Genomic DNA, 13,817 nt, shown 5'->3' with positions numbered 1-13,817 from the left:
AACTTTAAATTCATGTACAAACCCAATTCTTATTAATTGTAAAAATTGGTTGCATGTATCACAAAAGTAACACATTAACGAAAACAATCCCTATGTTCAACCTCAGATTACTCTGAGAAACTTGCGTTGGAATTATATTTGGTTTCAGCGCAAGGAAACTTGTGACAACGTATTACTCTATAGCATACTACATGCATATAATTAACAACGCATATATCTAAAAGTAGTATCGCATAAAATGTGCATGAGCATTAACATAGCATAATATTACATTTAGCGTTACAATTTTATGGCAACATGAGCTTGTAGCACATCATCAGGCATGCACAACATACGACCAATTTCAAGTCATCAGTAGGCCTCTCCAGAGCCTAATCAAGTGAGGAGGAGATGCCTAACCACCACTATCCCATGCACGCATCATTTTCAAGGGATGTTTTCTGTTCCCTTGTCTTTATGATATTGTTGAGCTTTATTTATAATACATTGGGGACCATGTATTATTTTAAGTTGGGGGTGGGGTGCATGTTAGGTAGTTTTTATTAGCTTGGGGTCCTTAAGCGTTGTGCCCGGACTACGCTTGTGTGCTTGATTGCCTTATTAGCTTATTTTCCATATTGTTATCATGATAGTCTATGATGCACTCTTTCTATGATGAAATTTGCATGAGAAAATGAATGCATGATCATTATTTTCATCCCAAATTTAAAAAATTTTCTTGTCTCTTACATATTCAAGTCATTTCTTTTGCGAAACTAAAGCCTTGAATGCTTAGAATTGAGTTATTTGGTTTATACTTCTGTTGTCACCCCGAACGGTCCACCTTTGACTTAGGAGTGACCACACTTGTTTTAGAGCAAAACTAGACAAAGTGGATAAAATAGGGCCTACTGTGAGCTAAAAAAAAGAGAAAAGAAAGAAAAGAAAATTAGTTGCAATTCTGAAAAAAAAAATCCATGAAAAAAAGAGGCATTAGTCGACACGCCCGCAAAAAAAAAAAATGTGCGTGTGTGTGTGGGCGCATGGATAGAGGTGAAAAGAGCTACCCTCACCGTGACTAGTTAGGGCCCACAACAAAAAAGTGTTAGGTTCCCAATGGTGGGGTGTGAAAGCTAGCCCTCTAGGTAAAATAAATGCCCTTTATATTTTTTTTGTGTGTGTTTAGGCATCCTTGTCTTAGTGTTGCCCTCTTTTTTGCAAGTGTGGTATGTCCGAGGTCAATAATCGAACCAAAGTAGGGGAAAACGAGATGAGGACCTTTTTGAAACTCTTCCGAGCTTTGTAAGCTTAACTAGCAAAACTCTAGGCTCACTGATGCGTTATTTTATGAATGGAAATATGGATGATATGCGTTGATGGATTGCGTTGTGCACTCAAGTTTCCCCAGCGGAATTCAAGTGTAAATTCCTCTAAGTTTCCTGATAAGTCCAAGGTCGAACACAGGGACTTGTGAAAATAGTTGCATTGGTAATGTGTATGAAAACTTTGTGGTAACCAAGTAAATAAATAAAGTGTGGGTGTGTTGTTGCGTTGATGAAAAAGAAGTAAATGAAGGCGGTGGATTTGAGAAAGATAGTTACGTTGATAGGTGCAATGAGTATGCAACGAACGGATTGAGAAGATCTTTAGCTAGCATTACTTGGGAATGTGTCAAACTTTGCGATCATGTTACAACCATGCACAACAAGTCATTTCCCAATGTAAATACGATGCTCTTAAGTCTAAGACGCATGAGTTGAATGCAAAATGTCCATAGAGCTTATCCCTAAGTCTCTGCTCTTGTCCTATGCGTTGATGTAAAATGCATGAAAGTAAGGTGACCGCATACAATCATATCTTATTGCTAAGATGTATGCGATGCGTTAATAACAAATAGTGCTCATTCCTAAGCGCCTATCTCCTATTTATGCATTCTAATCTGGTTCTTTCAAACCTAGATTCTGACCTGACCTTCCCAAGTCTAGATCCTGTCTTTAGACTTGTCACACCCCACCCTAGATTACACTCTTAACCTGGTTGGAGTTGTGGCTGCAGTAGTTACCAACCCTTTTGCTGACACTTACTGCCTATCTAACCTGTTAAATATTCTCAAACCCTTAAAATGTACATATCATCAATACATTGAACAAATTAACTCAAAACTTAACACATTTACATTACAGGGTTTTGCAGCATTGTTCATACATGAATCTTACAATTTAGTGAGCCCGACTAGAATACTAGTCACTAGATAGACACATGTGTACTAACTAATACAGGTCTTCAATTAAGCTTCCTTTAACTTGACTCTTTAAGTGGCAGAGCAGCAACAGCGAACTGAAAACATGAGCTTAACTGACCGCTACCTGAAAATAAAACATTTGAAAACATGAGCTAGAAGCCCAGTGAGTGACTAACATTTAAACATAACATTCATACATAAATTTCATATCAAAACTGAAAGCTTTTACTGAAATATAAACTTGGCAACTATTATTCATATTATCATCAACATCATATAGCATTTTTATGCTTTGTTGGACTATGCCTTAGTCTATCAGTCTAGAGTGGCCCTTTTGCTCACTCTTTATCATCCTTTACTACATTACTACTTAACTAGGAAGGAACCCTTTCTGTTCACTTCCTAAAATCATAATTTTCATCCTTAGTTGAGAGAGAACCTTTACTCAATCCTTCAACATCAATTCATAGCTAAAGTGGAGTGATCTCGACACTACCAATAACAACTTTTCATTTATTTGTATAATTCTGTTTAAGTACCGTCATACCTTAGGTACTATTACTCAGATACCTTCTCTGCGTACTTCAGTATCGAGCTGCTCGGATACCTTCTCCATGTCCTTCAGTATCGAGCTATTCAAATTCTAGGACAAAGCTTCAGTACCTTCTCCATGTACTTCAGTACTGAGCTATTCACATTCTAAGTCCAAGCTTTAGTACCTTATTCATGTACTTTAGTACTGAGCTATTTATACTTACTTGCATATTCTTATCTCTTAATGACTTAGTTACCGAAATGCATTCCTTACTAACGCATCCTCATGGTCATTGTAAAGCATAGCATAAACATAACATTAAAGTGAGATGTGTTGCTACATAACTATTTGAGAATAATTGTCATAAATAGCTTTCAGTAAACATACATTGCTAAACATTTATAAGCTTTAGCAGTTTACTTAAAACATTTAAAGCATTTAGAGTCACTCACAGTTTTTGGCAATTCCCTTCATGTATATGCTTACTGTGTGTTGAACACTTAGCCAAATTCTTAGGCCTTAACTTGACTATGCAGTAACTTCATTACCATGCGTCCATGCCTTGCGTCCATGCATTACATTCGGCATTCAAGCCTTCAGCTCACGCCTACTGCCCATCGCATAGCAATCTTTGCGCCCATTGCTCAGCTCATGTGCCTGTCTTGTGGCACATCAATGCATGCCCCATGCGTTCATCTAGTTGCGCCAATCATCCGGCTTATACTCCCGTCTGGTGGCACATCGACGCATGTCCCATGCGTTCATCCGGTGCACCATCGTCCAACGCAACCTTGCGCTTATGGCTTCAATATGCGTTGCATAGTCTGATGCTTCTTGTGCATCCTTGCGCCAATTCAACCTCTAACGCATGCGCTCATCATCATTGTCAAGCTCTTAAAGTTGCTTGCTTGTTCAACCCAAGCAGCTGCCTGCTTGCTCAAGATTCTAGATTTAAATTTAAATTTTAATAACTAATTTTCTAGGCCTTTCCTCAAGAAATTTTCTTATACAAACATTCTCTAAATTGTCTTAGCAAGCTCAACTTAAAATTTCAGCTCATAATTCCTCATGATTGTGCCGGAATCCTCAAATTATCAAGACTGGCCCAACTTACCCGAGAATTCGACCTCTAATTGGATTCTTCATACTTCAGCTCAATTCTGCTAGAATCTCCCTCCGGCATATCAACCTCAGCAACTAGACATATTTAGGGTTTGAATGGCTCTAAAATTATTTCATTTTCTCGAGTGAATTTCTCCAAACTTCTGCTTGAAGTCGGGCTTCTCTTTTTAAACTAACAGCTGCATGTTCTTCTTTTAACATCAGGCTGCCACCTCATCCTTAGAGGATAATATCAAACCTGAGTATGACAGCTGGCTTAGCTAATCAATCTTCAAGATGATCTTTCCCTCTTGGCTATCAACGCAAGGGCAGCTCCCAAGCCAACGCTTACGACCACATGGCCGCATACCTCCTTTTCAACGCATCGCTCAATCTGGCTAACGCATAGCTCACTTAGAGGCTTTTGCATCCCTCTTTTGGTCACATACTTCTAAGCTAACGCATGTCCTAGCCCACACATAGCTCTTATCATATCAACCATGCATTAAGCCTTCCTCGTTTCATAGCATAACTTCAGCATGCATCACATACTCTATCGTCTAGCCCATCGTTTAGTACTACTGCCGCATAGCACCAATGAATAGGCTGCATAGCACCAATGCATAGACCGCATAGCACCAACGCATAGGCCGCATAACACCAACGCATAGGCCGCATAGCATCAATGCATAGGTTGCGTAGCATCAACGCATAGGCCGCATAACATCAACGCATAGGCCACATAGCATCACGTCTATCGCATCCATCACGACATACCATCGCATAGCACTGCCGCGTCCAACGTCGCATGCATCCCTTACCGCATGCTATCCATCGACGCATGCCTCGCATTGCGTCATCACATGCCTTCGGCTGCTTACCAACGCATCATAGCTTTCACTCATGTGTTCACCCTTGGTACCAATGCATAGCTTATCCTTGCCTTAAACACTTAGCCTCTACAAGCCTTGGTTGCTACACACGCAACCTCATGCGTCCACTCTTCTCCATCAACACATGCCTACACTTTGCTTCCATACTTAGCCAAATTTCCACTTGTTATATTATCTAAAATTCACACATCTAAGTATTTCTAATACTTAAAATTTTCTTCCTCCATCTTCCTACTTTCTTTATCTCCTTTCATAATTTTACTTAACACGTTTGTTACTTACTTTTGTAGGAAAAAAAATAGAGTACGGGGTTGACAAGACTACCCTCCCGAGTATCTCTAATAGATGAATGAAGCATACATAAACAAGATAATCGCAAAGATGAAGATACCCTCGTTATGCTAGCTAACTACTTCTCAACCCATTCAACTAATTTATAACTGAGAGTGAACAGATATAGAGAAATACATTCCATTCTTATAACTGAGTTGAGTACAAAATGACAATGGAAAGTAAAGGTAGAGAGCCTGGTAGTAATTCCTTGCTGACTGAGGCTTTTTACACTGAATCTCTATTCTGGTCTACAAATGTTCCCACTTCCGCAGGTGTCGGCCCTCTCTCTATCTTGGAGCTTCTGATGCTTTCCCAAGCTTACCGGAACGATCTACCGATACACTTTTTTCCTCACATCTGCCTTAAAATGAAAGAAAACGATGGACAAAGGTGTGAACTTGTAAAGTGATGAAGTAATCGACTGCTTAACCCCTTCTCTGAAGAATGTACTTGGTATTTATAGAGTTTCCATGGTGAAAGGCGGCTTCTCTCTCCCGGTTGTACAGATGGGACAACTTTAATTCCTGACTGATGCGCCAGATAATTGTCACCGATAAAGTTGAATGTACTTCGTGACTGTAATCGGCTGTCAACTTAATTTGGATCCAATTGCCGTCAGCTTTATGTCCCATCGCTCTTAATTATCCTTTCACCCGGATGCGCTCACCATGTTGCGCTGACCAAGTTGTGGTGATTCTTCTTGGGCGAATGTTTGCGAGCACGATCAACGCAAAGTCTTACGGTAAAGTTGCGCTCGACCAATGTATTCTTATGATCGAAATCTCTGCATTGCGTTAACGCATATTCTGAACAAAAATGTAAAGATCAACTACTCCAATGCGTTGGACGCATGCGACCGCAATATTATAGAATTTATGCTTAATGGACGCAATTTAACATATTTCATCAACGCAATCCAACATTGTTTAAGAACTTAGTACTATGATAACGTTCCATAGAAAATGAAGAAGGTGTCCGGTCATCATCCCTATATTGAATAACTAAATGGATGTAGGCTTAACTAAAGCCCAATGCAGGTTGAACTCTATGAATTTCTGCCCGTTATCACACCCCCAAATTTATTTCCCTCCCATTAATTCAAATCAAATAAATAAATTTAATTTAAATTAATCTAAATATAATTATAATTATATATATAATAACTAATTTTATTATACACATAGATATGTTATATCACATACAACATATAACCTATAGCTTCTATATTGTCTCAAATACAATATAGTCTATAATTTCAAATATTCTCCCACTCATTTAATATAAATCACATTTATATTAAATTTAACCATATGAATCTAAATCATATAATTAAAATTTGAATCACATTCAAGTATTTATTTCCTCTCAAATAAACTTTATATTACAATGTATCAAATAAATTATAACAATTATATCATATATAATTAATTTAACTTAATTATATCATATATAATTAATTTCCTCAATTAATTTGAACAATTCAAATTAATCCAAAAAATGATTCTCATTTAGTTCTATTGAGCTACCAGGGGACCTCATGGACCTGTAGCTTGAAGTTTCAACTATACGTGAATAATTAATTAAACTCTTTAATTAAATTATTCACCATCTGTTAACTGTCAGACACTCTATTAAAGACCGACAGCTGCACTCTTCGCACTACAGATATATTTATGTGTCCATTAGATATAACCAATCAACAGTATGATGACCCTTCATAAATTGTTTGTAAGTACAGTTGGGTCAAAATTACCATTTTTCCCATATAGTTACATCTAACTCCTTAGGTACCATTAATTCCTCTAATGAACAATAAATCATTCCAACTATGATCAAACCCCTTTCGAGCTAGGAGAGGGTGTGGGGACCACATTGTTCAAGCCTTGGAATCAGCCCTTGAGGGAGCAATTTATCTACTTGCCCTAACATTGGGGAAAGAGTGAATTCCTTCTTGTATAGTTGTGTTCTCAGCTCCCCAATTAAACGAATCCCTAAAACGGTAGGCTTGTTGAGTCAGCAATCTGGCCACTTTCACCCATACAAATCAAAGAAATGCCTTAATAGGCAGGAGTTCACAACTTACTCAAGATTCAGGTCATGTTACCTATGGTCATTCTGGTGAAATGTAAGTCTCTATTATGAACGACATTATATAATGAGACTAAACATTTCGTGGTCCGGTCTTATACAAACTCTTTTGTAAAGAATATCCCCGCTCACATGTCCCCACATGAGTGATCAGGATCATATCATTTGTAGCACTTTACAACAATTATAACACCTATAAACCGGGTCATACTCGTAGTGTCACCAGGATAAGGTATCCAGCCTTATCCATCTACTACAGACCATTTAGTTTATCACTTAAACATGATCCACATGTATGTCTCTACATACATATTTAAGCTACAAGATAACCCTAGATGTTGTTTATTGGTTTATGGTTAATGCAACTAATTTTGAAATAAAACATAAAATATTTTATTAGATAAATAAAATGTTTGTACATTACAAATACAAACTATAGAACCCTACGAGATTTAGGGCATCAACCTCAATAGTTAGATGACTTGACACATCCAGTGCCAAAGGATGTGTTCAATGCATTCGTGGAATGGCTAACAACTCCTAATGTCGGGTCTTATGCACTGGGTACCGAGACACTCATCTAAATGAATATAACCACTTGAGAAGTCTTGCATGATTTGGCTAAGGATAGCGAGTGGGTCCACGATGATGTAATGATTCTCTTAACTCTCTCCTATTTTACATATAATTGTTATCATTTTCAGTAACCCAATATAACGTCACAGGGTTTAGGGTTGATGCCATAAATCTCGTGGTCTCGTAGTTTGTAATTGAATTGTACAAACAATTTATTTATCTAATAAAATAAGAGTATTTTATTTGAAATTTAGTTGCATTAACCCACAAAAACTAATAAACTAAAATCCAAGGTTATCTTCTGTAACTTAAACATGTATGTGGAGACAAACATGTGGATCATGTTTAAGTGATATTTGGCAGAAAAGAAGAAGGCCAAACAAGGTAAATATGATTTACTCGTGTTAGAAACCTGTTTAGTAGATAATAATGATTCTGTCTGGATAATTGATTCGAGCGTCACTAATCATGTTTGTTCTTCATTTCAGGGAATTAGTTCCTGATGGCAGCTAGAGACTGGTGGGATGATGATGTGTGTTGGAATTGGGCAAGTCGCCTCAGCTGTGGTAGTGGGAGGACTCTGACTTTGTTTAAAAAAATCTTATATTTTACTAGAAAATGTGTTTGTTGTTCCTGGTTTAAAAAAAGAACTTGATTTTTGTAAAGTGCTGATTAGAAAAAAATTGCACTCTAAATTTTGTTGTGAATAAAGTGTTTATTTACAAAAATAGTGTTGAAATTTGTTCTGCCAAGTTAGAAGATAACCTGTATATGCTAAGGCCGTTAGCATCAAAGGACCTCCTTAATACTAAATTATTCAGAACTACAGTAACTCAAAACAAAAGACAAAAAGTTTCTCCTAAAGAAAATGCTCAACTTTGGCACCTAAAATTAGGTCACATAAATCTCAATAGGATTGAGAGGTTGGTTAAGAATTTACTTCAAAGTGAGTTGTTCGTTGCTATCGTGATTCGAGCTGGGAGTGTACTGTATAAAATAAATTGGAAAATAAGTTCTAAGTATAGATGATGCGTTGATGCTTTGATGCGTCTATGTATTTGTAATGCATTGGTGCGTTAGAGCTGTGCAACAGAACGCACGACACTCCTATTGACGATCAAGTTTTCCTAAACCAGACCCAAGTATAAATCCAATTTAGGTTCCTGGTAAGTCCAGGGTCGAACTCAGGGATTCAGTTAAGCTATCGCAGACCTTGCATTGTAGCTATTGTAGGGGTTTCCTAAATGTATGAGAGAAAAGTGTTATTTACACTAAAGTGTTTTGCTTGTGCAAGAAGATAAAAAGAGTTGAGTAGTGAGTGATGAATCATGTGAAAATGGATTTTAATGTAAGTGGTATGCGTCGATCTAAGATGAATGTACACAAACCAGAGTGTGATGTGGATGAGATGGGATGATTTGCTTATCTTTGTTTATGCGTTAGAATTTATTCAACACTTCTCAATGCGAATAACATACCAAACCTATCTCTAAGATGCATGCGTCGAACACATAATACAATAAACACCAGTAAGTCTATCTCTAGATGTACAAGGCATTCTACTTGATGCGGCTTAGTTATTCTCTCGAATAGTCTAAGTTAAAGATGCTTTTACCAATTGATCAAGATGGCTTAAGCGTTTGAAATGAAGTTTTGCATAAAGTATAGATGCATTCAACATAAACAAGAAATAAACAATGGCAAAGTATGATGGATCAAATATATGAATTTATAAAGAAGCAGATTGTCTTTACAAAAGCAATATTTAATCACATGAAATGAAAACGATAAATGAGATGAAAGGAACTGAGTCAAGCTACAGAGTACAATCTCTTGTATCTCTTTGGCTCAATCTAGTTGTGTACAATCACTTGTATAGAGTTGGACGAAGTGTCTTTCTCAAGTTTGACTTCCTCCGCTCTCTGACTGGTGGTGATGGTGGTTCTCAACCCTTCTGATCGTCTTGGCACCACAGCACAACTTCTAAAGAACTAAAACTATGACTACGCTAATTATAAGAGTGAGGATCTTGAAAATTTCTATATATGTATCTGTATATTAAAATCTGGAGGGATTTCATCTATTTATAGGCGTTGGTCATCTCTAGCTTGGTGATGGGCAGCATTAAAGTCCATGCCCTGGTCAGCCGCCTAACACTCAGAAACTTTTCATATGCCGCCTGCTGCAGGTGCCCATACTTGAAAATGGTGATTTGACACAAACAACCTACATAATTGAATCTTCTCTGCGTTGAATTCCCTCCGACGCTTGGCCCATGCGTTAAGACTTTTGCCTGTGACACTTCTTACTCGTGCATTAGCTTCTTGTTGAAATCCTGCAGTATAACGCATTAGTGCCGCAGTATTTAGTAATAATGCGTTGGTCGTGCCAACGTTTTGTCTTCTCTTTGTAGAGCTTGTTGTTCTCGTATGCGTTCAATTGCCACTCTTCAAGCTCATTGAGCTGAAGTTTCCGTTGAGCGCCCGTGGCGTCCAAGTTTAAAATTTAGCTTCTTAACTGCCCAAAAAGCCTTGTGCTCCAACTCTAGGGGTAAGTGACAAGCTTTTCCAAATACTAGAGAGTATGGAGACATACTTATGGGGGTCTTGTAGGTAGTCCTGTAGGCCTAGAGCGCTTCATCCACCCTCTGTGCCCAGTCTTTCCGCGATGCGTTGACAACTTTCTCCAGGATAGATTTTATTTCCCTATTGGATACCTCAGCTTGATCGTTTGTTTGTGGGTGGTAGGCAGTAACGATCTTGTGCCTAACATTATATTTGGCAAGTAATTTAGAAATGATGCGATTAATGAAATGCGTACCTTCGTCACTTATCAGGGTTTTTGGCGTTCCAAAGCGTGTGAAGATGTTCCTGGTAAGAAACTTAGAAACAACACATCATTTCTGGCACAAGCTACTACTTCTACCCACTTTGATACATAGTCTACTGCAAGCAGGATATATTGTTGGCCGCAGGACAATCGAAAAGGTCTCATAAAATCAACGTCCCAAACATCAAACAACTCAACTTCGAGAATATTGTTTAAGGGCATTGCGTCCCTTGATGAGATATTCCCGGTGCATTGGCAGGGGTCACATTTACGAACAAACTCCCTCGAGTCTTTGAAGAGAGTGGGCCAGAAGTATCCACTTTGAAGGATCTTCGCAGCGGTTCTTTACCCACCGAAATGCCCTCTGTAAGGAGAGTCATGATACTCAACCAAAATGCATTGTGTCTCCTTCTCCAGAACGCATCGACGCATTATGGAGTCAGGGCCTTGATTATAGAGAGACGGTTCATCCCAAAAATAAAATTTGTTGTCATGTACTAACCGTTTCTTTTGCTAAGAGTTAAAGTTCCTAGGGAATTGTTTGGTAGTTAAGTAATTAACTATGCCCGTGTACCAAGGTTCCCTGCTTTCAACTCTGAACAAGCTTTCATCAGGAAATGCATCCTTGATTTCACTTTCTTGATGTTGCATTTCCTGATTTTCTAACCTAGACAGGTGGTCAGCCACCTGATTCTCGGTTCCCTTTCTATCCTGAATATCAATATCAAATTCCTGTAACAGCAGCACCCATCTTATTAAGCTTGGCTTCGCGTCCTTCTTACTCATCAGGAACTGTATGGTTGAGTGATCTGTGTAAATGGTGGCTGACGCACCAACTAGATAAGATCTGAACTTCTCGACCACAAACATTATAGCCAACATTTCTTTTTCAGTGGTTGTGTAGTGTTCTTAAGAGTCATTTAGTGTCTTGGACGCGTAAGAGATGGGATATATCAAATTTCCTTTCTTCTACCTTTTAACATCACTCACATCGCATATGAGAATAAAACGCTGCATCCAATCCGGTGCTATTAGTACTGGGGCTATAGTCAACGCATATTTTAAAGTTTCAAATGCGTCACAGCAGTCTTCATTGAAATCGTAGGGTCGATTCGCCTATAGTAATACGCTCAGAGGTCACGCAATTTGAGAAAATCCTCTAATGAACCTTCGATAGAAGCCAACATGCCCTAGAAAACTTCATAGAGCTTTAACATTTGATGGTGGTGGAAGTTTAGCTATGACATCTATATTGGCTTCATCTACTTCCAACCCAGCTTTAGATACTTTGTGGCCTAAGAAAATTCCTTCAGTCACCATGAAGTGACATTTTTCTCAATTCAGCACAAGGTTTGTTTCCTCGCATCGAGCGAGGACGACCTCCAAATTATCTAAGCATGATTGGAATGAGTCTCTAAAGACTGAGAAATCGTCCATGAAAACTTCAACAGTATTTTCCAAGAAGTCAGAGAAAATAACCATCATACACCTTTGGAATGTTCCAGGTGCGTTACACAGCCCAAAGAGTATGCGTCTAAACACGAACGTTCCAAAGGGACAGGTAAATGTTGTCTTCTCCTGATCTTCTGAGTCAATCAAAATCTGGTTATAACCAGAGTATCCATCAAGGAAACAATAAAATTCTTTGCTAGCAAGTCTGCCAAGCATTTTGTCAATGAAAGGAAGGGGGAAATGTTCTTTCTTAGTTGCTGCGTTGATCTTCCTATAGTCCATACAGATGCGCAAGCCCATGACAGTCCTCGAAGGAATGAGTTCATTATTATTATTGACTATCACAGTAGTTCCCCCTTTCTTGGGAACGCATTGGACTGGGCTTACCCAACTACTATCGGATATAGGATAGATCACTCCTGCGTCCAACCATTTTAAGATTTCTTTCTTGACCACCTCCTTCATTATGGGGTTTAGCCTTCTTTGAGGCTCAATCGATACCGACTTCCCTTCTTCCAGCCTGGTCTTATGCATGCAATAAGATGGGTTGATGCCATGGATATCCACTAGCGTCCAACCTATTGCACGCACGTGCTTTTTCAACATCTGCAAGAGATAGTGCTCGTTAAGCTCAGTAAGATTCGCGGAAATGATCACAGGTAAAGTTTTGTTTGTTCCAAGGAAGGCATATTTTAGGTGACCAGGTAACAGTTTCAACTCGAGTTCTGGTGGTTCCTCTAGTGATGGACACGTTGGTTTCGTCCGCCGCTCACTCAGACTTGGCGGCTCTAGTTCTTTCATGTTCTCTTCTAACACGAGGACCTCACACACATGGGTCACTTCTTCAGGCAACTCTTTACTGTTCATTTTACATTCTTCACTGTCCGGGAACTTTAATGCGTTTAACACATGAAACTTCACCTCTTGATTATCTACACGCATAGTTAATTCTCCTTTATGCACGTCAATTAAAACTTTCTTAGTAGGTAAGAAGGGGCGTCCAAGGATAATTGGTACCTCCTTATCTGCTTCATAGTCCAAGATGATAAAATCTATTGGGAATATGAAGTTGTCAACCTTTACCAGAACGTCTTCAATCTTTCCTTCAGGGTACTTAATTGTTCTGTTAGCAAGTTGAAGAGTAATAGAAGTGGGTTGTGCTTCACCAATTCTCAATTTCTTAAAGATGGAGAGTGGCATGAGATTAATGCTGGCTCCCAAATCGCATAACGCATGTCCCACATCCATCCTATCGAGCAAAGAACTATGAAGCTCCCAAGGTCTTTCTGTTTCTTGGGTAAATTGTTGCTTACTAATGCGTTGCACTTCTGCGTTAGTGCAATTACCTTCGTCTCGTTGACTCTCCTTTTCTTCGTCAAAATATCCTTAAAATTTTTTACATATTTTGGCATTTGCTCCAAGGCCTCTATAAGTGAAATGTTGATATGCAAGTGCCTTAGAAGCTCAAGAAAGCGCTTGAATTGTTGTTCATCAATCTTTTTCATCAACCGTCTCGGGAATGGTGCGTTCAGCGGCATCGCAGGTTTTTCCGTGTTAGACGTACTTAGTTCTGAATGGCTTGTAGTCTCAGACGCTCTTTCTTCTTGATCTTTTAATACATTGGACGTGTGTTGTGTTCTTTTGAAGGACTGTTGTTTCTTGGATTCATTCTTCTTTCTTCAAGAGCTTTTCCACTCGCAATGTCACCGCGTGACATTGCTCCTTTCCATTGTTGTTCCCAGGTTTTTTAGTTTTGCTAGGCAATACTCTAGGCTACCTGTTCTTCAAC

The 13,817-nt window shown here is 38.7% G+C and overlaps 1 protein-coding gene across 1 annotated transcript; it reads right to left on the bottom strand.

Annotated features, from left to right (window-relative positions):
• Positions 1-11,911: 11,911 nt before the first annotated feature.
• Positions 11,912-13,566, bottom strand: LOC150034103 (uncharacterized). The gene is made up of 2 exons (XM_090317226.1): positions 13,375-13,566; positions 11,912-13,207 (listed from the first exon to the last, which is right to left on the bottom strand). The coding sequence occupies exons 1-2, from the start codon at positions 13,564-13,566 to the stop codon at positions 11,912-11,914; spliced, it is 1,488 nt and encodes a 495-aa protein (XP_090173352.1).
• Between the last annotated feature and the right edge of the window lie 251 nt (positions 13,567-13,817).

This window comes from Benincasa hispida, chromosome 9 (assembly GCF_027475165.1).
Source record: "Benincasa hispida cultivar pf3 chromosome 9, pf3_genome.v1.1, whole genome shotgun sequence".
Lineage (NCBI taxonomy): Eukaryota > Viridiplantae > Streptophyta > Magnoliopsida > Cucurbitales > Cucurbitaceae > Benincasa > Benincasa hispida.
Note: the sequence above shows the minus strand (reverse complement) of the source record. Positions and strands in the feature narration are given on the sequence as shown.

Bases quoted from the DNA above. Each gene is read 5' to 3' on its own strand.
- LOC150034103 (XM_090317226.1), bottom strand. From the start codon at position 13,566: ATGCCGCTGAACGCACCATTCCCGAGACGGTTGATGAAAAAGATTGAT. The intron at 13,208-13,374 runs GTAATTGCACTA...TCCATCTTTAAG, and splicing joins GGAGAGTCAACGAGACGAAG to AAATTGAGAATTGGTGAAGC.